At 43.3% G+C, this 24,956-nt stretch overlaps 1 protein-coding gene across 2 annotated transcripts in view; it reads left to right on the top strand.

The window, feature by feature from the left end:
- The window catches only part of LOC147679581 (solute carrier family 2, facilitated glucose transporter member 11-like), a 318,984-nt gene that overhangs the window by 193,438 nt on the left and 100,590 nt on the right, over positions 1-24,956 (top strand). For both annotated transcript variants that reach the window (XM_086943164.1, XM_086943165.1), the window contains exons 3-5: positions 876-1,036; positions 4,861-4,985; positions 7,253-7,382. In XM_086943164.1, coding sequence (XP_086799290.1) covers positions 876-1,036; positions 4,861-4,985; positions 7,253-7,382 — 416 coding nt within the window. The remainder of the gene's footprint in view (positions 1-875; positions 1,037-4,860; positions 4,986-7,252; positions 7,383-24,956) is intronic.

The raw sequence follows: 24,956 nt of genomic DNA, 5'->3' as shown, positions 1-24,956 counted from the left end.
TCGAACAGCCAGGTCATGAGCTGCTTCCTGAAGGAGAGGTGGTCTTGGGTTCGCCGAAGGTGGGTGGGGAGGGAGTTCCAAGTCTTGGCTGCCAGGTAGGAGAAGGATCTTCCTCCGGCGGTGTCTCTGCGGATGCGTGGTACGGTGGCGAGTGCGTGGCTGGTCGATCGTAGCTGGGGGTAGGCGTGTAGAAGGTCATGCGGTCGTTGAGGTACTTGGGGCCCAGGTCGTGGAGAGCCTTGTGTGTGTGGGTGAGGAGTCTGAACATGATTCTCTTGCTGACGGGGAGCCAGTGCAGGTCTCTCAGGTGTCCGGTGATGTGGCTGTGTCGGGGGATGTCCAGGATGAGTCGTGCTGAGGTGCACAACACACAGGTATTGTAGTTGCTTTTGGTTTAAGTAAATATGGACAGATATCTAAGTTAATTTAAAAAAGAGATTCCCACCCAACATAAAATGTATACTATTCCATTATGCCTGAATATTTTATACTTGTTTATTTTATGTTTTTTAATTGTCCTTTATTAGTATATAGATACAGTGAGACTACTATAAGTACCAACAAAACATAAAGAACAATAAAAGAAAACATGACATCATGGTCTAGAACAACTGTATATAAACATGCACTAAGGCTACCATTCTGGAAAGACAACCTTACCAATATCGTTATCATGTGCTCATCTGGTATATTCTGCACTAATTCCATTTATCCTGTTTAAAGTCCAAAGCAAAATTGGATACTATATAATAAAGGTCTACAGTGAGTTATACACTGGAGTTTATGCAGACTACATTAATAGTGGCTTATCATCTACCTCAGATGTGAGGTCTTCATCTCAATATAAATAACAAACCTTGTTCTTTTGTTTTTAGTACATCCAGACATTCATAAATGAAACTTGGGAAGACCGCTACCAAAATACGTTGGATGAAAATACGCTGACTCTTATATGGTCGACAATTGTTTCCATATTTACGCTTGGTGGCCTCGTCGGGTCTAATATTGGAGGGGCTCTGGCAGTAAAGCTGGGCCGGTAAGATGTTTCTAGCTGAAAAAGACAGATTAAAAAAATTGTTATGTGTTCTGATAAATCATAATATCTATTGGTCATGTTATTGACATAATCTCATCCAATTATCAAAGCTCTGGGTATAGTTGAGTTTGTACTCACAATTCAGTGTCAATCGCTGTCATTTGAGTACTGAAAAAGGTTTGAATATTTGTGTATCGGACTAGGTGTTTTTGTAATCGTGAAAGCCTATTTGCCCTGTGTGTTGCAGATTCAGTCCTACACCGTAACGAGTCTGGGTTAGACCGATCCTCTGGTTGTGGAGAGCACTGAAATCCCCAATCCTAGCAAAAACAACTGAGTACATTTAACAAGATCAGTCAGGCAATGGTGGGCAAAGACCTGTAAATATCTGTGTCTCACCAGCAAGGACTAACTGTTACGTTATCTGTTTAGAGCTTATTGAGTGGATATGCAGGGTCCCTTCGCAAGTATCTAAATTTTGTACTGGGTCATACTCTTGTTGAGTTCTGCAAAGGTGCAGGGGCACACATACTTCAGGAGCTATAGTTCATCTTTCAATAGATTGCAGTCTTTGGAATCAGACTACTCTTTGGCCCCAATTCCGATGACTGACAGACTGGAGTCCATCCAACATCGGTTTGGAACTGGAACTGAATGAGGATGCGACCGATCCCTGTTCGCTCGCAATACTATTCATTACCATGAGAGCATGCATTCTGAACAGAGGCAGATACTAGGACATCAAGAGAATGTAGTGGGTGATCAGAGTGAACTAAACTCAATAATAAAAAATTGCGTCAGAATGTTAGTGCTTATACCTATGATCAAGGTAAACTAACCTCCACGTCAAAAAAAACATGGTACCAGGTTTTGTAGGAAGCTTGCTCTCTACATAGTGTACTAAAATGAAGGAAATGGTGAAGAGAGTCCAGTGAGACCTAGATTGATATACAGAGGCAAAAGTAAATAATACTAATGCTCTATTTATGGTAGTGTCGGTAAGGAGTTAGGCTTATCGGAAGGTTGCAATTTTTCAAGTGCTGGAGGTGCTCCGGCGTTCTTGGAGGCCCTACAGTTGCAGGATAAGACAGCACACCATGATTGTTGAGTCTGTAAGTCAACAGGCAGGGTTTGGAACCACTCTTCTATATCAGTGCTTCAGTACTCATGTCAGCAGCTCTTCTTTGTCCTTATCTCCCTTGTGTCCATTGAGTCTAAGTTGCAAGGTCCTGGGATGCCACCTAAATACTAAATGTATGGTGGTTAACCCCTCCCACGCTGGTGACGGAACCGTTCCGTCACGCCCCTCGGGTGGGCTGTGCTGGTGACGGAATAGTTACGTCACGGCCCGCTCTCCTCGCCTGCGCGGTGCGTTCTATTGAGCGGGCGGGGCTGTGACGGAACCGTTCCGTCACAAGCACAGCTCACCCGAGGGGAGTAACGGAGCGGTTCAGTCACCAGCGTGGGAGCGCCGCGCCGCCCCCCGCCCCTTAGCACTGTGGCGGAATAGCCGCCGCAGTGAAAGGGTTAAAGGGAGTGGCAGATAGTAGCCAATGGGCTACCTACTTGTAGGGTGTCTGCAGCCTCTAAGTGACCACTTCCTGTGGAAAGGGGCACTACCCTGACCCTAATTGGCTAATTTCCTCTCAAACCAAGATGGAGGGAAATAAAAAGGGAGCTCCACATCACCTGCCCCACCATAGGGGTAGTGCGAGCTGAATGGGGACCGCTCCTAATTTAGCTAACTTTCCCGCCTGTCCTCTTGCCAAATATGGAGCAGGACAGGGGAGTTGGCATCATTCACTAGCTGGAGCTGCCTGGGTTGCATTTCAAAGTGGCATCGCCTTTGAAGCTTCTCGCAGTGGAAGGCCATCCTAGCCTGGGGGAGGTGTGAGGCACCTCCTCCCGGAGCAGGCTTTGTTCCTGGCCTCTGAGAGTGCTGGCTCTCACCCCATGAGTTCAGAAACATGTTTGGAGGTAGCAGGCTGGCTAAGACTAGTCAGAGATCACACCAGTGCTTGGCAGGTTTTCAGGGGACCATCTAGGTGTCTCCTGTGTGCATTTGTTAATAAATCCAACACTGGCATCAGTGAGGATCTTTTAGGATGAGTTGTTCGTTAGCCATCATGTAGCTAGGAAACTCATGATGACATGTATTCAGCCCGTGTACCGTTTATGGTTTCCCTGTGCACTTACAATACCCAAGAATAAATGAAGGACCTAATTATGACTTGGGTGATCTTGCAGCAGGGCCGCCATGCTGTTGCTCTGCTCCAAGACCGCCAAAGCTGTATTGACACCGCCCACCAGATTACGACTTTTTAGTCTCTGGCGGGCGGTTTTTTGACAGTCCTGCGGCTGTGCCTTTGAAAAAGGCTCCGCAATGGGAACATTAAAGGCAGTTCATGCACTGCAATTACTGGTGCAGTCCATGACGTGCAGTACCTGGGGTGCATGCACTCAGGGGGGCACAACATGTGCCCCCCTGCATGCACCCTAAGGCCCTGAGGCAACAGGGGGCCCTGTAGTGCACCCTTTCTTTCCTCTCTGCCACAGTTTCATGGCAGGTTCATCGCCATGAAAACCGGGGTGGAGTGGGAACTCGTAATATGCTTGTCGGTCCCGCAGCAGCACTTCCAAGGATATTACGGCCTTAAGACCACCAAAACACCACCAGGGATCTCTGATCCCTGCTGTTTGCAGCGGTCCCAACTTGTAACAAGGTGGTTGGACCGCAGGTGCGGCTGTGCCCACACTGCCACTATGGCTACTGCGGTCCAAGATATTATAGGATCATATCTGTTTATTTAGATATGTCTACACAAGGGATAAATTGCACTTTGCAGTGGGGGTGGCTTACTTATACCCCTTTAGTGTCTTTGGGCATGGCACATAGGGCTGTGCACCATGTAGACTCTTCAGTCCCTCTATACCAAGACAAGTAGCCTGCAATGGCAGTTCACATGGTGTTGGTGAGGGGTCACTGGGGTGGCAAAATTTGTGCTGCAGCCCTAATGGACCCTCTTCAGTCCCAATTCTCTAGGTACCAGGGGTACCATCTACTATGGACTTACTGGAATTGCTGAAGTGGTGCCAATTGTGGCACAGTGTGTGGGAGCGAACACTGGTACTGAGGATATAGTTAGCAGGGACTCAGTCAAAGTTGCATCAAGAACCAGACAAAAAGAGTGGGGGTACTGCAACAAGAACCCAGTATCCCACAGGGTTGTTAGTACTTATACCAAGATGCTGGCACTACTATATTATGATCTCATACTCAATACAAACTGACTTTTTTTCCCACAGAACACATGATTCATCCCTGGAACTTTCCAGACTTCTCTGAATCTCTTTCCACCACCTTCCCTGTCTCTCCTTCCTTTCCCACCCTTTTTATATTGTTTCAACCTAAACTCCACTAAAACACACCAAAGTACAAATCGGACCAACTTGCCTGCATGGAGCAGTGGTAAGGTGATCCACTGCGGTCACCCTGCTTTGTATTAATTGATAGGAGGTCTGGATAAAAGAATGCATGACTGAGACCATGTGGTATTTGCATGGCATCTGAAATGGGATCCATCAACCTGAAACGCCAATTTCTCAATTACAAATTTGGATTATTCTTGTAACCATCAGCCTGTTGAAATTCATATCTCACTAAGTAAAAACAGAAAGAAACTGTGCTCCCGTATATGTTCTAAAAAGTATGTTATTCATTCATCAGTTGCATCAGTCAAAGTATTTACAAACATTGCTGCAATTTTGGAAAAAAATGTATTACAACTGGGTAAAGTCATCAATCCTAATTTATTTTATTATAGAAAGGGAGCACTTTTGGCGAACAATGCAATGGCATTACTTGCTATGACTTTCATGGGAATAGCTTATCCGACTGGAATGTTTGAATTCCTGATCGTTGGCAGGTTCCTTATTGGTGTATGTGCAGGTACGTGATTTCTTAAAATAAAGTTAATAAAAGAACAGTTACATGTGAACAAGTTGTTTGCATTTGTTTGCATTTGTTTGCATTTTTTTGCACAAGTTGTTTGCATTTGCCCAGTGCTTGCGCAGTGCACATATCCGTACAAAATGTATACATTGCTGTTTGAAATAAATGCAATTCTTAAAAGGTCCCTTCCTAATGTATAGCCTATAACAGGTCCTTGGTCAGAAGATTGCAAAAATATTTTTCATAGAGCTATTTTTCCTTAAGGGTTCGAATGGTGCTACAATGCTAATCATCAAAGTTCCCATATCTTCTAATGCAGGACGTGGTCCTTAAAATACAAAGCATTGGTCTTGGTATCCAACATAAGAACTTTTGTTTAAAAGTAGAATACTTATAGGAATAGTGTTGAAGTAGGCTCTGATGCTTCTGACGCAACTTAAAAAAGTTCTAAAGGAAATGATGAAGAAGACTAGACCAGAAGTTCAATATTTACAAAATATTAAATAGTACTTCACTCTTTCACAGAGTTAACTTACTTAAGGCTTCTCCTCACTACTCTCCTCTTACTGAGCCACTATATTTCATTCATCCACCCACCAACTTCTGGAAGAAGATATGCACAGGTTAATATCTAACTCATGTGTACAAGTAAACCTTTTTTCACAGAACTGGATTCCATAGATGTAGTTCAGCCCCTTTTGCGTTTGAGGTTGGACTATGGTCATTCACAATTATAGCAAATTCCCAATATTCACCTTTCCCTTCTCAAACCAGCACTTTATGCAGCTGTCCGCTTGGTCCCAACAAGGAAAAAGTTTGCTCACCACTCAACACTTGTTATCTCATTGACTTGCAGGAGTATCGTCAAACCAGAAGTCATCTCACAGGCTCTACACTTCGAGACACTGAAATATTTGAACTAGAAACTGGGCATCTCAGCTGGCCAACAGCTACTGCAGTGCACCAATGCCCTTCTCCTTGAAATACTAGCCTTTAAGAAGACAAAAAAACACCTGTACAATCCTTCTTGAGAAGTGCTTTCTGAGTGTGGCACCTCATTCCACCGCCAATCTGGAGAACCTCATCATCCGTCTTTAACCGCACTTGTAAAACCACCCTTATGTAGATCTCTCTGCCACCCATTAGATAATGTGCATGCTTTATAAAATTGTTAATACATGAATTAATCAGAAACCTGTGGAGGTCATTGAAACTACTGGAGCAATTGTACTATACCCCATGCCCAGTAAGCACCGTTAGCGCCTTTAGGTTTGTGCATACTGAGCAATTATCAATATTCATAATCTATTTCATGTACAGACCCATATGGATGTTTTGGATAAATTGAGTTAGAACATGTAACCTCGTTCTGGGACGAAAATTGGTGTTGATATCAACAGACCTTTTCTTTGATAGGTTGTATTTTGCACTCTTGCAAGGCTTTTGCACCCCAGTGCCAGAATTCTTAGCATTAACAAAGTTCCCTCACCATTTCCCACCATGGAAATAGTTGGATATTTGCACCTGCAAAAGAATGGAGGAAACACCTTTCCGTAGTGAGAAAGGTAACTAAATACGACCAAACTAGATGGGGTGTGGGAATGGGTTTCTCCACGTTGGAAAAGAAAAGATTTGCACATGGCTTCCCTCAATGTTGTTTTGAACTGAATGTACAATACCACATTGTAGACATATCAGTGTTGGATCTGACCCCTTCAAATTTAGAAACAGTGGCTCTGGCCCATAAGGCACCAGGCTATGGAAACTTCTCATAAATACATTCACAGTCTCCATATCAAATAAAAAGGACACATATGGTAGCCCGAGTCCAAGCTCCTGTTCAGCTCAATAACATTTTGTCATCAGGAATTTCTTCCTAAATTAAACATAAGAATAATATGCAGAAAAAGTATCTTCGTCTCTGCTCCACATTCTGCTAATGTCTATCACAACCAAACAGAATAATGTAATACCTCTTTCTGATAAGTTCGAGTGCAATGGTATAGAGAGAATCAACGTGAAAGTGGCTTCTGACTTCAATATACACATTCATAGCTTTCCCTTTCAAAGTTTGGCGGGAAAGTAGTCACTTTTTATGGTCAGTAAAATGTTCTTTTATTATTGCTTTTATGGAGCAATGTTATTGGGTTGTGAAATAATAAATACCTTTCTTTCTTCAGCAACATACATATTTGCATAACATTCTACATTTCTAACTTTTTAACGTATGTGTAGCCAACTTATTTCTATGCTTTTGTTCGTAGGCACCGGTATTGTCGTGCAATCTCTATACCTGGGTGAGATTGCTCCTAAACACCTCAGGGGTTCCATGGCATTAGGGAGCTCTATATTTCTGACAGGAGGAATTGTAACTGGACAAATTATTGGCTTGAGGTACTGTACTTTAGTATTTATGATCATTTTTTGGTTGAACATATCTTTAGGCATATCTTTAAAATCTACTCTTATTCGGTTGTTATATGGCAAGTTTATATAACCAAAAAAACGATTAGAGACATACAGTGTGAAACATCAAATTGTTGTATTGATATGTGAGTATTTGCAATATTTCCAATGCATATTAATTCAGCTCAGTCCATCAATAATAATCCTTATTCAGACTAAAATGTGTCAATAAAATAATATAAATACAATATATTAAAATACAGTACATTTACATTACACCTTAGATCAGCAATACCTATAGTCCTACTTTGAGGTATGAAACAAGTTCTTATTTCATTAGTATTAAAATGAAAATCATCATTACCAGGTTCTAAACAAATTGGGAGTGTAATGTTTTGCATACAAATCAGTCAATCCAATATAAATGGTCAATAACAAATCAGCCTTATTGATAGTATTCCTCCTCATACAATAGGGTTTCAAGGTGAGTAATAGTCTTCCTCATTCTAATTGCTATTGACACAAATGACATACTGATAAGCTTTCTACTTGACATAGATAGTTAAAATAATCTAGATAAGAAATAAACTTCATTGCTAAGAACAATGGTTTCAAATAACGCATTCTAATGTCTGTATAATATTTTCAGGCAAAAATAAAATGCAGAGTAGACTGCATCGTTTTCCCATCACACAGACAATTATATATTCCCTCATTTCAGGCCCTTATTTTAGGAAAAGTAACCATCTGATATATAATAACTAATTATAAATGTGCAAGATAAAACCTGTTTTGGACATTGGTTACGGGGATCTGCTACTTTCGCATGCCTTGTTCTGTACCTCTCAAACAATAGTTACCAACACTATGCTATCTTATGGCTTCTCTTTTTTTATGAGGATCATTTTCAACTTCTTCGTGCTGAATTGCAAGATATTGGTACAGTTCTATATAGACAATGTTTATCCTAGCCCTAAAAAAAAAATGTAGCCAAGGTATTTTAGCATGCTGGCCAAGTATTAGGCAGTCTTCAATTATATGTTTAGGAAACTTTGTGCCTACCTTACTCCAGATGCTATGCCAGGTGAAAATTGAGTTGATAGTATCATATCCTCTTCATAAGGTACATCGAATAGTTTATGTATCACATGGGGTGCAGTAGTTTACGGGACTGCCAACACCCTACATAGGAAGAGATTCTCTTTTGTCTGCAGTACTGCATTATTTGCCATGCCCCATAAAGCTACCCCATATGTTACCCCTGACAAGCATTTGTTTTTATACAGTTGCAACATTTGCCTGATTGGATTATTCTCTATTTCTTGGCAAACTTAAAGTAGTTTCTGTTGTTCTCAAAAATCCTAATTTTGGATTTGCTCTCTGGGGCCCCACTGTGCCTCTCGTAAGAATTAGATACCCAGATACATAAAATGATGATCTTCCATTAATACGGTGCCCATGTGTTTTTGTCTTTGGTTTTCCCTAGCTGCATACCATTGTAAATGTTTTTGTTAAATTTATCTTCAAATCTACCTCCTCAATGTACACCATAACATGTCTATCAGACTTTGCAGGCCATTTGCGATCCTAGATAACAATACCACATTGTCTGCATATGAGAGAACAGGGCTTGGCCGCTTACTCACTGTTGGTGCATGCGCATCTTCTCCTTGTAGGGCCTTGTCTACTCCATTTATGTATTGGGAAAACAAAAATGGGGCAAGAACACACCCTTGTCTGGTACCTCTTTTAAACTTGATCCTAGGTGTGCAATCCCCATTTCTGCCATACAACACATGTGCTGTCAAAGACTCATACAACCTTGAAAGGTGTGAGATAATACTCATAAGGGCACCTATTGTTTCCTTGATTTGCCACAACTTTGTATGATCAACAAAATTGAAGGCACGGCTCAAACTTATGAAACAGAGATGCGTATGCCCTTCTTTAACTATTGTATATTTGCTGATGAGGAGATTCAAATGTATACATTGTTTTACTGTCCCATTATCCATTCTACACTCATACTGTGATTCTGTTAACACAGAACTATTCAAAGCCCAAGTTACTAATTGTTCCAAGATTATTCTCCCCATATGCTCGGCAGATCTGTCCAGGAGGGATATTGAGCGATAGCATTTTGCATCCCCCTTTATCACCCTTCTTAAAGATTGGAACTATGGTGCTCTCTGACCGTGATAGAGGAGAACACCTATGTGCTGCTGCATTGCCCACTCGGGTCAAGATAGGAGCCCAAAGTTATAGCTGGGATTTAAAACAAGCACTGGAACTCCATCAGGGCCAGGTGTTTTTCCTGCTGCATGTATCTCAATTGCAGTACTCATTCTTCCACATTTACAGTCTCTAGATAGTGCAATGCAGGTTGTTGAATTGGTTCTATCTGCTGTGCCTCCCCTATAGTCTTGGGGTTAAAAATCCCTCCACATTAGCTAATTCCAATCTTCTGAAATAACTAATGCCTTTACTTTAGGTGCTGATTTTCCAGAGCAGCCAACTATCTTTAGCTTCTGCAGCTTGTTTCGGATTAGCTCAGGCCTGTTCCTGTAATTATTTGCTTCTCCTATCCAGTGTTTCTTTATAGATATGTCTTAACACTTTAATCTCTTCCTTAATTCAGGGTGTTACCTGGAGTGATTTCCTAAGATTTTGATTTGTCCGTGTATAGTGATGGTCAAACCACCCTAAATGCTTTTAAGCTATATCCTTGTTAGTCATTTTTTAATTATCAGCAATTGCTCTTGTTAAGTTAGTAAAGTCTACCACTATCTCCCCTGGGTCAGCATCTAATGATGTGCAGTCAATAAACTCTTCTAGCTTCTCTTTTACAATTCTTGCACGGAAAACAGTTTTGTTTACCCCTGTCCAGTCAAGGCATTTAAGGTGTATACCATTGCTACCCGATGTTTCAATATTTTTTGCTATTTGGGGTCTTTCAATAGCTCAATCTTTAATATTTAGTACTAATTTTAGGAGGAATTGATCACTAAAAATATTTGGTTTGACAATAAATGAGTTAATAGTTCCAAATCATTTTCCAATAGTAGAATATGATCTATATTAGAAGTATTTGTTCCTATAATAAGGTGGAAGGGTGGGTTTATGTTCATCAAACTTTTGTATTTAAATATAAGCTCATTTGTTACTTCTCCATGGGAATCATGCGGGAACTGCAACTGAAAGTGAGTCCTAACTTTACTACTCCTAAACTGAGAAAAATTCTAACTTTAAGACTTTTGGTATTCACAGAAGGCATTTAGGAGTCCTAAAGTTAGGACTCCTAACTTCTGTGAATACCGAAGTGAGTAAGTGCCTTCTGTGAATATCAAAATGAGTAAGCGCCTTCTGTGAATACCAAAATGGTAGTAAGTTTAGGATTTTGTCTTAAGTTAGTTCTGTGAATCGGGCCCTATGTGTTTATGGGTTGTTTGGTAACTGTGATGTGCTCGCTTTCTGTTAAAGGCTGTGGTGCTTCTGTCGGAGTTGCATTTTTATAATAGAGGCATGTGACGTTTTTTGAGTTATGGCACTCCTATGTGTGAATTGTGGTGCTCATGCTAGAAGATTGATGCTGGCTTGCATTCTGCAGAGAGGTGAACTTTGTTATCCATGTTATGAAGTGTGATTTTTCCTACTGGATTATTTTGTATGAGGAGATGTGAGCCTTGGGGTGCACTTTTCTTTGCACTTTTGCTGTCCTGGGTTCTGCATGGATGTTAGATTTATAAGCCTGGCTGTGCTGTGTTACAGTCGTGCACTGTATCTGGATGTGGAATTTATGAGCTTTGCTGAGCGCAGTGTGATCTTTTAAGTTCCTGTAATAATCTCGCATCACATGCTATTGAACGTTTGTTGTACCATCCTGCATTTTATGGAGTGCATGTATTGCAATGCATCAGTAACTATTCTACAATCCCAAAAGTAGTCTCAATCACCACAAATTAAACTAACTTCCTCATTGATGCATTGTATACTAAAAGCAATAGTTTTTCGATTTTTTGTAATACTTCGAGATGCTTTTTAATTTTTTGTTTATTAGGGGACTTAAAAAAAGGAGCCACGCCTATTGGCTTTGTCAAAACCTTTAAATTGAATCACCACCAATAATCAGAAAGTACTTTATAAAATCAAACCAGAATCTTCAGCAGTTAGCTAAATGGACCAGCCACAGGCTAGCGTTTGGACCAGCAAGACACTGCAGTGTGTCTCTACCCAGGGTTCAACCCAGACACATAGATATTGCCACAGGCAACTTCTTCGAAGCTACTTCTTCCCCATCTTTACTCTGCTCACCAATTGCACTGTATGTAGCATCTTATTAAACATCCCACACATGCACAGCTCCTGACGTGTCCCTCTTCTAACTACCTGTACGACAGAATTTTGATTCATGCACTGAAGTCACAGCTTACATGTGGTTCTCTCTAGAAGAACCATACACTCAGTACTTTGATTGTTGGTATACAATTGTCTGATGCATCCGGCTGTGTCAGTGTGTTACTCTGGTGCAAGGAATGTTTTTCCTTCTGCTGATGTGGTCCATTTACCTGTGGGCTTGCAGCAAGGACCATTCTTTCACATGATCTTCTGCTAAACCTCTACAGTTGCTCCTTTGCTAAATGGTCTTTGGAAGAACTTGCTGGAATTAATTTGTTTTTCCAAGTAATGAATTTCTGTACTTAGGCTAGTTTATGGTTCCTTGTTGTCGTACCTCAAATTACTAGTTCTGAAAGATTTCCCTTGTGTCATTGTTGCATGAAGAAGGTCGCTTGCCGGTTTGCCTCGTAATCTGGTACGCCTGGAGAAGTTAGTCAACTTGGACTTCTGTTTTGAGAATCATTAGGTATCCTTCTTTTAACTCCCGGAATCTTTCTGTTTTGGACTTCGACTGAAGAATGCCCTGGTTACTTATCAGTAATCTTCATTACTCTGAGTCATGGGCTTCCTTGCCACAGTATTTACGCAATGAGCTTTAGCCTGCCTACAGAAACTCCCAAGTTAAAAAAAAGTTAACGCATTATTCTCCCATCCCTCCATTATGGCCGACTTCCTCTTCCCCTACATGCCATAAAAAAGAAACCCACCGAAGCACATCCTGTTTCCAAAAGCCACCAATCAAATAATTAAGCAATGTGCAACCGGGCAGGGAGGGATGGAAAACTATACTATGGCGAGGAAGACTAGGACTCAGAGTATTGAATATTACCAGTAAGTACCCAGGGCATTACCTCCTCATCCATCTTCCTCACCACAGTATTTACACAATGAGCTGAAACCAAAGCTAGAATTGGCTTTATTAAAAAATGCAATAAAAAACATAAACCCATGGATGAAATTGCAGCACACAGTTTAATCCAAAAAAGTAAAATATACTTCAACACATATATATTACACCATACTTGAATGTAGTACAGAAGTAGCAAATGACACATACGCTCCCCCACCTACATCCAACCGATAGTGTTCCATAAAGGTATGAGGAGACACCCATGGGGCAGCATTGCAGACATCTCCCATGCCCTCCCTCTTAAATGCTACATATATAAGGGGGTCCCCGTAGATAAGGAGGGTGAATTACATGCACTGCACTTATTTAAGAAAACCATTAAAGCAAAAATTTGATATAACAATTATACAATTGGCATTGTGATTTATTGACCAATACTACGTGATTGCAAGTGGCAGTACAAAATCACATAAGTTTATAATTGCGTGCCCCGAAGGGGGAGAAGGGAGGAAAAGGGGGGGAAAAGTGGTGCTCAAGGAAGTGTTAGAACAAAGAAGTTACACAGTGTCAAGAGGTAACAATTGTGTTACAAAGTTGGAGACGGTTATCAAAAACAATTATAATACAAAAGCCCAAATACAGGGCGGAGTTTTACGACATATTCAATAGCTAAAATTCAACGGTCACATCTGAACATTAGATAAATCGGGGGGGTGCCGGAAATTCAACAAAAGAAGAAGAACAGTCGACGTTTCGACCCCTATCTGTAGGCCAATTAAAGTCCTTTCACGGGGTCTTCATCAGGACGTCACACAGGGGAAAGGAGGTGTGTGGGGCCATTCTGTATAGGAAAATATAAAGTACTTTAACTATAGTACATTGTAGGGACGAAGAAAATCATCCTATCTAACATTTAGACAAAGACCATTATAATTAATAACATAATTACCATGGAGTACGACCCAGCCGGGCTCTGTACATGGAAAGGGAGGCCACACTGGACGTCGTGGTCAATCTAGTAAGGTAGACAACTCAGCTGGAGAGGAGACAAACAATCAATGAGATTCAAAAAGAATCTAAACGCTTAATATAACCACACTTGCATCCTATGGGGATGGAGGCAGTTAATCTGAGAATCAAAAGCACTGTTAGCCCTACGTGGTTGTCAGCAAACGAAAGGACACGTTTGGATATTTATTAAAGGAGATAGTCAGGAAAGTTTAAATTAAACCACAGCCGCATGGAAATTGAACTGTACCTCTAGGTCGGTGACAATTGAACCTTCAAGGGATCCAAGGGTCAGGCACAGTATGTAAGAGGCAAGCGTGTCTGCTTCTACGACTAAAATACTGCGGTAAATCAAAGGAATGAATAATGTTTACCAGATATGCAAGACAATTGAAACTCCCAAATAGCAGTACTGGCTGAAAGTGAAACTATACTTACAGCTCAAAGAACGAAAAAGCACCGTTTACATGGGGCAAAGCTCCGTGGTATGGAGACCGTAGGGTGAGCAGTTCAAAAGTGCCGATCAAAGCGGGATTAAAATGTATATTTAGTCCTGCGATAGAGAAAGGGGTTTTTTTTTTAACTCAAGTACGGGATTTCAAATCGAGAAAGACCAAAACGGACCAAAGTATTACTTACTGGAGACGAGCGGGCAGCGTCGTCTGCATTACTCGGAGCGGGGAATGAAATTGTTACGCCTGCCTGTTTAGTAGTCCTAAGGTGAATTAAAAGGGATTGTTTACCAAATTGCGGGACTACAATATTTAATTTAGAAAAAGTCAAAACTGACTTCAGGGTTACTTACAGGGAACGGGACAGGCAGCGACGTCTGCTCTGGTCCCACCGCGAACTCCGGGATTGAATTCGAAATGCCTGTCTGGTAAGTAGTCCTACGGAAAATTAAAAAGGGGTTGTTTACCAGAAAACGGGACCCAAGTGTTTAATTTAAAAGTCAGAGCTGACTACCGGGTTACTTACAGGGAAGGGAACAGGCAGCAACGTCTGCTCTGGTCCTAACGCGAACTCCGCAGTGTCTGCAACGCGGAGTTTGGGGCGGTTCTAGGTCAAGCTCCAGAGTAGTTACATGGAAGAGCTACTCACAATTACTACAACGGGCATCTAGATCGAAAGTAATATAAATTACTGCGAAATTGCAGGAGAGTATGCTTAAGCAAAAGCACACTGGTGAAATTCAACAGTTATATTAAGATCAGTCTTCATTTGGGATAACAATGAAAATTCCATGAGGGATCCGATTACTGGTTACTACAACGGGCATCTGAATCGAATGTAATATAAATTATTGTGCGATTGCAGGAGAGTATGCTTAAGTAGAAGCATACTGGTGAAATTCTACAATTATATTGAGAAAACACTTCATTTGGGATAGCATGAAATTTCATCAGGAAACCAATTACTGGTGCAGCTCTCACGCAGGAGGCTGAAAACCAGTCTGCAGGGCATTACCATAATACCGTTCCTAAGATTTATGTGGACACAGGATCATGCATTGGTAAGATGTCAAAGTTCTGTGCGACTCTTATCATAAAAGGTCGTAGACGAAAAAAACATATTATACTTTTCATCAAAATCATTACAGCAAACTCGTGCACTTCTCCAACATGAGAGTGTAACGAGTATAATTGGTGATCAAAAGACATTTTAAAATGAAAATGTAACCAAGTGCTGCCAATTGTGCTATACTGCTGTCCTGCTCATTCAAGCCATTCTTAATGGAGTCCAGAAGGGACATCCATTTTGACTCACGTGTGTTTAGTATTGTGTGAAGGTTACCACCTCTTAAATGCGGCAGAAGAAGCAGACACAGATCTAGTAGATCTCCCCTGAATACGGTTCTGCACCACCTGGACCTGTGATTCATAAGCCATCAGTATAATTTGCTTAATCCACCGACTAAGTGTAAAGTTTGAGGGTTTCAACCCATTCCTCAACAGCCCAAAATTCACAAAGAGACTCTCCACCTTCCTAAAAATCTCTGTCCCGGTCAGGTAAACCAACTAAGTCTGTTTCACAGCTAACAGATGTAACAGTGCTTATTCTCAGACTCAGAAAACAGGAAAAAGACACAGGGAGCACCACCTCCTCTGACCTGTGAAAATACAAGGCAACCTTAGGTACAAAGGTGGAGTGAGCCCTCAAGACCACCTTATCAGCCAAGATCAGCAAAAAAGGTTCAGACCTCAAGAAGGACCCAAACTCACCAATCCATCTTGCAGATAGGATGGCCACCAAAAGCACCATCTTATGGGTAAGGAATTTTAAATCAGCCAAACCAATAGGCTCAAATGGAACCCCTTGTAAGGCACGTTAAACCAGAGAAAAATCTGAAGTAGGCGCCGCCACCTTATTCCTTGACCTCTTCAATGAGGAATCCAACAACCTGTACACAAGGGGCTCTATATGATTAAAGAGAGGACAATGAAATGCTCCAAGAGCCGCCCATTGAGACTGAAAAGCGGAAATGGTCAAACCCAACTCAAAGCCATCAGCCCAGAATCCAGCACTTTAATGGGTTCTACATCATTAGCAACAAAATCCATCCTTACATGCCAAGTATCAAAATGTGACCAATTCCTGGCATGAGCGAAGAAAATGTATAAGTGTGGCAAGATTGTTGTATCAAATCAGGTACCACCGTAAAACACCCTCTAGCTATCAGACTCATCCTCTGCATAACCAGACCTGAAGGTGCATTGTGTGCAACATTGTGACTGGAAGCTGGGGACCAGTCAGCAGATATGGATGGCAAGGAATCTCCCAATACAGTAGAACTGCCAATTGTAACAAGAGAGGAAACCACAGACGCCTCCACCACCCTTGATCCTCCAGAATCACAAAGGCCTTGTCCATCCTGAATGTTCCACAACACTTGGGGAATCAATGGAACTGGGGGAAACATATACAATAGCCTGCCCCAGCCATGCGAACACCATCACATCCACTCTCTGAGCTGCCTGGAAAGGAATAATCGTGCAAAAGCATGGCAGCTTGATATTCTCAATCAAGACTATCCTTATAAACCCAAACTTCTTCTGCAACTGGAGGAACACATCCATTGTCAAGAACAATGAGCACACTGAAGAAAACACATGGATTAGCCTGTCCGCCACCCAATTCTCCTTCCTTGGTAAGTAAATCACACACAGAGACCACAGCACTTGTTTGGCCCAACTGCAAATATACTGACTCAGGCTGCTGAGGGATTGCACCCTGCAACCCCCCTAGTGATCCACATTTCCCATGACCATCCTGTTGTCCATCTGGGCCTGCACATGATGATTTGCCAAATTAGGGGCAAACACCAGGAGAACCAAATGAATTGCACTCAATTTCCAGTAATTGGAAGAACAAGCAGCCTGGACCCTCGACTACTTCCCTTGAGTTGAAAAATCCTCCAGAGCTGCACTCCAACCCTGCATGCTGGCATATGTGGTCATTCTTTTGATGAGTACCCCATGAAAAAAGGTGCCCCTGTGACAGATTTGTATAATTCAACCACCAGCTTAGAATCTCCCACACTTGAATGGTCACTGGAATACCCTGATCATAATCCTGACAGAGCTCGCCAGGAAGACCTTCCCCACCAATGACCTGAAATGTACCCCAAGGAAAGTCAGGTCTTGCGAAGAGGTTAGACACAGCTTTCTGTGGTTCACCAAGAATCCATGAACCTGTAAGGCAGTGCAGACCTTGTTGGTCTGCTGGTTTGTCTTAGAGAAAGAGGAAACAGAAATCAGCACGTCATTTAGATACAGAAACATCTTAATCCCCTTCCCATGCATGATACCAATAAGAGGAGTCAGCATTTTTGTAAAACCCTATGCAAAGCTCATGATCCAAATGGTAATACCTTGAACTGATATTGTTGATCTAGAATACAAAAACTGAGACATTTCTGCAATGTCTGATGCACTGGCACATGCAGTTATGTATCCTGTAATAACGATGCCAGAAAGTCCCTCTGGTTGATAAAAGGAAGAAAGTTCTGAAGAGACAGCATTTTGAACTTCACATGGGGTATGAACTGGTTCAACCATATCAGATCTACCACAGGCCTGAGATAGTCAGAATGTTTTTCCACCAGAAAGAGAATAGTATATACTCTGCTTCCTCTTTATAATTGAGGCACAGCAATAATAGCCCTATTTTCCAGGAGCTTCTGAATTCCATCTAGTAAGGTTTGTCTTTTCACCGCAGGCACTGGAAAAAGAGTAGCCCAAAATCGAACTGGTGGGGAATCCACAAAATCAAATTGGAACCCCTCTTTCAACACTAAAAGCACCCACTGGTCTGTTACCATCCCGTCACCTGAAGAAAAATACATCCGACTTCCCACATGTGTGATCACCTCGGTCATATAGTCAGGGTTTCGGGGTGGGCTAAAAGGAGGCAGCCACATGCTGGAACCAGGATTTGTCAGTGGAATGGGTACCCAGGCCCTGCCCTCTTCCACAAAAGGGTTGGTTGGGATTTCCCTGCCTGCCTGCCTGCTCCAAAAGCCCTTCTATTGGCAATTTTCTTTTGACACACAACCTTCTCAGAGGCCAACAGCTACATTTCTCAGCTGACTTCCTAATCATATCCTCCATAGGAAGCCCATACACCTTTACAGCAGAAAAATACATCTTCATCATTAATGCTTTCTGTGCAGCATCAGATTTCCACGACCTCAACCATAACTGGCATCTGGCTGCTATGGAAGAACCTGCAGTGGACACAGCCGCATCCAGCAAGTCAAAAGAAATGTCAGACAACAGCCTATCCTGCTGTTCCATCATTGCTAGGTAAGAGTGATGTCCACACCTTGATCCATCAACTCAACAAGGGATTGGAAGTCTTTCAGTAGCGACAGAATGGCATAAGAAGAAAAAGCTGCCCTAATAGAAAATTAGATGAGGCAAAGATAAGTTTAACTACTACGTCCACCCTCTGATTAACAGTATCCACAGAAGCGGCGCTGTTAGAAATGAGGATCTCTAGTTGGCAATGGTTTGCACCTTTGTCCAAGTAGGGACCCTTCTTCCTAGTCAGGGTAAAGGGGGTACACTTCTAAAATATCCCCTGCTCACACCCTTGGTAGCTTGGAACGAGCATACAGGCTTATCTCAGAGGTAGTGTGTAAAGCATTTGGGCAAACATACAAGAATACAGTGAAAACACTACAAATGGACACCACACCAGTATAGAAAAATAGATAATCTTTATCTAAAGAAAACAAGACCAAAACAACAAAAATCCACACTACAATAATCAAAATATCTTCAAAAAGAAGTTATTTAAAAAAAGAAAGTTTGTAGCAACCAATACCTCCCCCTGTAGTTATCAAAACGTCGTGACCGATGGACATCCACAAAGTACGGCACCGAACCAAATGAGTCGCACGGACCCCCAAAGGACAGTACCTTGGAAACAATGAAAGCACAGACGGTGCACGGCGTCTGGGAGGTGATGCTTCATTGACACTAGGAGTCGTCGGTTCCTTACGACCACAGTGGGGATGATGCATCGGTTTCTTACGACCCCAGGGGAGGTGAGACCTCGGTCCCTTACTGTTATCGAGGAGGTGAGGTGTTCGCACAGACAGTGCACGGCGTCGGGAGCTGATGCTTTATTGGCACCGGGCAGCATTGGTTCCTTAGGACCACAGGGGAGGTGATGCGTTTGTTCCTTATGACCACAGCACAGGGGTGGTGAGTCCTTGGTTCCTTACTGTGATGCAGGGGATGTGAGGCCTCTGTTCTTTACTGTTGCTGGGGAGGTGAGGCGTTGGTTCCTTACTTGTGCCGGGGAGGTGACATCACGGTGGCGGCAAGGCGTAGGTTCCTTACGGGAGTATGGTGTTGATGGGTTCAGGAGTCACCCACGTCTAGTATCGGCTCTATAAAGCACCAGCGCCGGTGAAGTTAGGGCTGCAGTGACAGTTGGGATGGTGCGTCGTGAGCTGAGTCCTCAGCTCTGGTGCAGGCAGTGGCCTCGGTGACTGCTTCAGAGTCAATGCGGCTTAGCCTCAGTAGGCATTAGGCCTACGGCGAGAGTTGGGACGGTGCATCATGCTCAACATGAGCGGTGCCCACGACTTCAGTACAGGTTACAGAATCGCTCGCCGGTGTTGTAATTTTCCTCTCTGGCAGCTGAAACAGCAGTTCCAGTTGCAGATCGACACAGGGGAAGAAGTCTTTGTGCCACTGAGACATCAGAACAGGAGGGAAGCTCTATCTCAAGCCCTTGGAGATCTTCTTCAAGTTAGAGACACTGCAAAGTCTTTACCCTCTCCTTGGCAGAAACAGCCACTGCAGACCAATCCCAGACAGCACACAGCAAAGGGGCCGTACTTCTCTGTCAGTTTCTCTCAGCTCTTCTCCTTGGCAGAGGTTCCTTTTTGATCTCAAAGTATTCTAAAAGACTGGGGTCTGGGTCTCACTTTTTATGGTCAAAATTATTTTTTTCTCTTATGGCAGAGAGTGTCTGTGCTCAGCAAAAAGTCCTCTCTGTTCCAGCTTCCCAGCAGGAGGTGGAGACAGCATTGTGTAAAACAGACCAGGCCCATTCAGGTGAAAGGAAATCTGCTCCACCTACTTTAAATGCAGCCCAGGTCTATTCAGCCCAGCCCTGACGTATCCAGCTAAGGCAGGACACACCTCAACCCCCCAGAGGCTGTGTACAGTGAATGCTCATCCCCAGCCCCTGTCACTCCAAAGTCAGACATTCAATCCACAAAACAGCAGAGGCACACAGGATGGTTGAGCAAGAAAATAATTACTTTCTAAAAGATTTTTCAAACACACAATATAACAATCATCTTTACTCAAAGATGCCTTTTTATATTCTGTAGTCAGGCATAATCAACTCTATTTCTCCATCTTGTCCCCAAGGGAAGTTATACTTATAAGATGTTATAAATACACTCTCTTCCTCTTGTTTTAAAAATTATATATTTTTCTAAAAAAAAAAAAAAATTTTTATCCAAAGGTATGAGCTATCAATGTACCTTTGTAATGGTTTTAATTAACCTAAAACAATAAAATTACTTACTTACTTACACTCTCTTCCTATCCTATGGGACAGATAGACTTTCAATAGTAAAAATGCTAAATTCGCTGTAGTTCACTATCAGGACATGTTACACACATCAGGACATGTCCTACATTTCACATACACTGCAAACATACATTAGAGCCTGGCAGATGGGTGCATTTCCCAAGTCGACATGGCAGTACCAAACTGCGCACTGACACTGCAATGGCAGGCCTGAGAACCTTTTGCAAGGCTTCTTGTGTGGGTGGCACAATCAGTGCTGCAGGCCCACTAGCAGCATTCAACTTACATGCCCTGGGCACACACAGCACAATGTACAAGTGACTTAGTAGTAAGTCAAACAAGCCAATCATGCAAACACCAATCCATAATAACAATTTATACAGACACCATATGCAGTTTAGCACTGATCAGCAGTGGTAGAGTGCCCAGAGTCCTAAAACCAAAAAGGGTAAAAAACAGGAGGCCAAAAAGCAAAAAGTCTGGGGATAACCCCACTGAAAAAGCCAGGTCTAACAGGCGCCTTCAGAAATAATTGCCCCTTGGGATGCTAACCTCGCCATCAAAGAATGAACCTTGATGGAAGCTGGGAATTTGTCCACAAAGTCCTGAAATGGATACTGTTAGAAATAGGGGTCTCTAGTTGGCAGAGGTAGGCACCTTTGACAAAAAGGGACTCTTGTGTCTAGTCAGGGTAAGGGGGAAACATACTGTAGATAACCCCTGCTCACCCCCTTGGTAGCTTGGCATGAGCAGACAGGTTTATTCCCAAGGCAATGTGTAAAGTGTTTGCACCAACACCCACAGTAACACAGTGCAACAGCACACATGGACACCACACAGGTTATTATGAAAATAGATATCTCTTTATCTAATTTATGCAGGCCCAAAACAACATAACTCCAACATACATAAGTGATTTTTCCTTAGAAATGTTTCTGAGAAGTCTCTTTGTAAGTAAACAAAAATAGGTTTGGCGAATTCGGACTTCAGTAGGTTGATTACTTAGGCAAAAGATAAATGGTTGTCAGCACCTGTTCATGGTGGTTAATGCGGGCCTCATGCCACGCGTGGCTGACTCCATTCCAAAATGTGCCCCAACTCCTCTTGATCACAACTACCACTGTCTCGATACAGACCCCGGTACAGCCGCTCCTCTTGGACAAGTACGGGCCACTACGAGCACTCGGGCCGGCTCTCACTGCCAAGGTCAGAGAGCCGACGCACACAGACTTGCAACCCGCCCCAGGCAGTGACACACTTCCGCTCCCTGGACTCTGGTCTGAGTGTTTACCTGAAGAAAGGTGGTCTCTCTCGTTCCTCCTGGCAGGCGTCGAGACGTGGTTGGGTTGCTCGGCAACGCCTTACACTCCCAGGAATTCAGTCCGGCTCCTCTCTGTGACAAGTCCCTCGTTGCCGGGCAACACCCCGTGCTGGCGCAAAACCTAGCGCGGCCTCCCTCTGATGTCGGTAGACTTGGGCCGATGGCAGTGAAGTGCACAGTGCTCCTGAGGCTCCTGGGCTGGCACTGGTGTAATGCAGGCACTCAGCGCTTCCCTCCAGTCACGGGCCGTCGGCGGTGACGCACACAGAGCTTTCAGGCTCACGGGCTGGAGGTGGTGAGTTGCAGGCATACATCACTTTCTTCCGGTCACGGGCAGGCGGCAGTGAAAGACACAGCATGCATTTTTGGGTTCATGAGCCAGCGCCGGTGAAATCCCCAGTTTGGAAACTGTGATCCTGGGCAAAAGACGTACAGGCACTGCGTGTCTCACGAAGGGCAACTCCGGCTTCCTGGGACACACAGCTATTTTCAGAGGCATTACAAAAAGTGAAGCACTGTTCAGAAAGTGTAAGTTTCCTTGGAAACTTTTGTAAACCTGCGTTTCAATAACAGGAGGCCAGCTCCCCTCGGCCCTTGGAGACTCTTTACTTCTGGAAACAGTACTCAGCAAAGTCCTTAGCAAGCAGGGGGGACACAGCACACAGCAAAGTCCCTTGTCCTCTCCTTAGTTAAATCAGCAAACTGCAGGCCAGTCCCAAAGCACACAGCAGGGGCAGTACTTCTCCTCAGTCTCCTTAGTCTTCTTCAGCTGTTCTTCATTGGCAGAGGTTCCTCTTGATCATGAAGCAGCCTAATTTTACATGGGTTTCTGCTCTTGCTTTTATACCCCAAACTCTTTGTTCTCTATGTGTTGGGGGCCCTGAACCCAGTTTAAACCAGTTCTGGGTGCACTCTGCAAGTGCACAACTCCTTCCTTTGTGAAGGTGGGCCAGGGTCTTCAGATGCACCGCAGGAGGTGGAGCCAGCATTGTGGAAGGCAGGCATAGCCCTATTCAGGCCCAAGGGGCTACTCCTCCCCCCACTCTAAATGCAGTTCGGTCTATTCAGCCTAGTACTGGCTCACCCAGACTCCTGGAGCCACCCCAGCCCCTGTCACTCTCAAACCAGACAGTAAATCTACAAACAGGCAGAGGCACACAGAGAGGTTGTACAAAAAAATAGCCACTTTCTAAAAGTGCTATTATCAAAGATAGAATTTAAAAAGCATCTGTACTAAAATATGTGTTATTAAATTCTGAGCTCAGGGATACCACACTCCAATGTCCTATCTCACTCCTATGGGAAGATATGCAAGTAAACGTGTTACACAGCATTCACCATTCTGTCCTTTGGGCAAGATGGCTTCTCAATACTGAAAAACTAAATTGGCAGTATTTCACTTTCAGGACATGGTACATACATCAGTACATGTCCTGCCTTTCACATACACTGCACCCTGCCCAGGGGGGTACCTTGGGCCTGCTATGGGGGTGTCCTATGCGCACAGAAAGGGAGAGGTATGGCCTGGCAAGTGGGTACACTTGTCAGGTCAATATGGCAGTTAGCAACTGCGTGTAGGCACTGCAGTGGCAGGCCTAAGACATATCTTTGGGGCTACTTATGTGGGTGGCACAATTAGTGCTGCAGGTCCACTAGTAGCATTTGACTTTATCAGCCCGGCACACTTAGTGCACTTTACTAGGGAGCTACTGGTTAGACAAATATGCCAATCATCGATAACCAATGACCAACAATGTTATACAGGGAGTACTTGCACTTTGACACTGATCAGCAGTGGCAAAGTGCCCAAAGCATCTAAACCAGCAAAAACAAAATCCAGCATAGCATCAAAAATATAGGAGGTAGAGGCAAAAGTCAGGGAAGACCATGCCAAGGATGCCAGGTCTAACATATCTCTTGGCAAGAATCTAGGAAGGCATGTTTGTCAACATCCTTCCATTCATTCTCCATTACATTCTTAGGAGATAAATGGAGTAGCAGGAATTCAGGCTCTTGAAACGTGTATTGTGAGAAGAAATCCTCACTCTCCTCCAGCAATACCAATTCAGGAAAACCATCCAAGCTTTGCCGAATATTCTGCAGAACTACTTTGAACTCTGGGCCTTTCACATATACCCCCTTAAGTTCAGCATCCTCATCAGTATCGAGGTCTGCAGAGCACACAGTCTCCAAATGAAGCTTCTTAATTGGAGGGATAGGCTCCCTCTCATGAAAAGCAGCAGCCACAGCTGCTTGGATCATCTGCTGTATAACAGCCAAAGAAGAAGCTGAGTCAGGATCCCCAGGCTCCTCCACACTGTGGGCCTTTTCTGTAGCTTTGCCTCCCGTATCCATATTTGAATCAGAATAAACCTACTGCGATCAGGAACATCCTGCTTATATAGTTGCTAGAGAATTCAGTATGATGCTCCCAAAAGCATCACCATCTCCTAACAACCACCCCACCATGCCTTGTTCTTGCTGCAGCGACATCAAGGACGAGAAAGCAGCGTGCACGTTGACATGCGAACCGTACAAATGCTTTGATACACAGTCTGTATATACTGCCAATCACGCAGTAAGCGCTGTCATAGAAACTGCAGACAAGATGCCCGCTCATGCAGAGCACACATCCCCAGGTAGTCCCGCGGCACTGTCCTAACGAAAGGGAGTCAACCATCCCATCTACTGGTCATCAACATCAGCGCCCCCCTCACAGGTAACGGGGAACGCCTGGGTAACATAATTGTTTAACTACCAGACCAAGATAAAATTATTTCAATTCTGACAGTGAATACAGAACTCCCAGTTGCATCGTCTTCTACAATCCCTACAACATGAGAAGAAGGCAACAATGCAGTGAGTCTTATGGTCGTTCAGGGCTGTGTGTTCTGTATATTGTTGGGAAAGACTGATTTGTGGTGTATCT

The sequence above is a fragment of the Lissotriton vulgaris genome, chromosome 11 (genome assembly GCF_964263255.1).
Source record: "Lissotriton vulgaris chromosome 11, aLisVul1.2, whole genome shotgun sequence".
In the NCBI taxonomy this organism is placed as follows: Eukaryota; Metazoa; Chordata; class Amphibia; order Caudata; family Salamandridae; genus Lissotriton; species Lissotriton vulgaris.
This window is presented reverse-complemented; position numbering and strand designations above follow the sequence as displayed.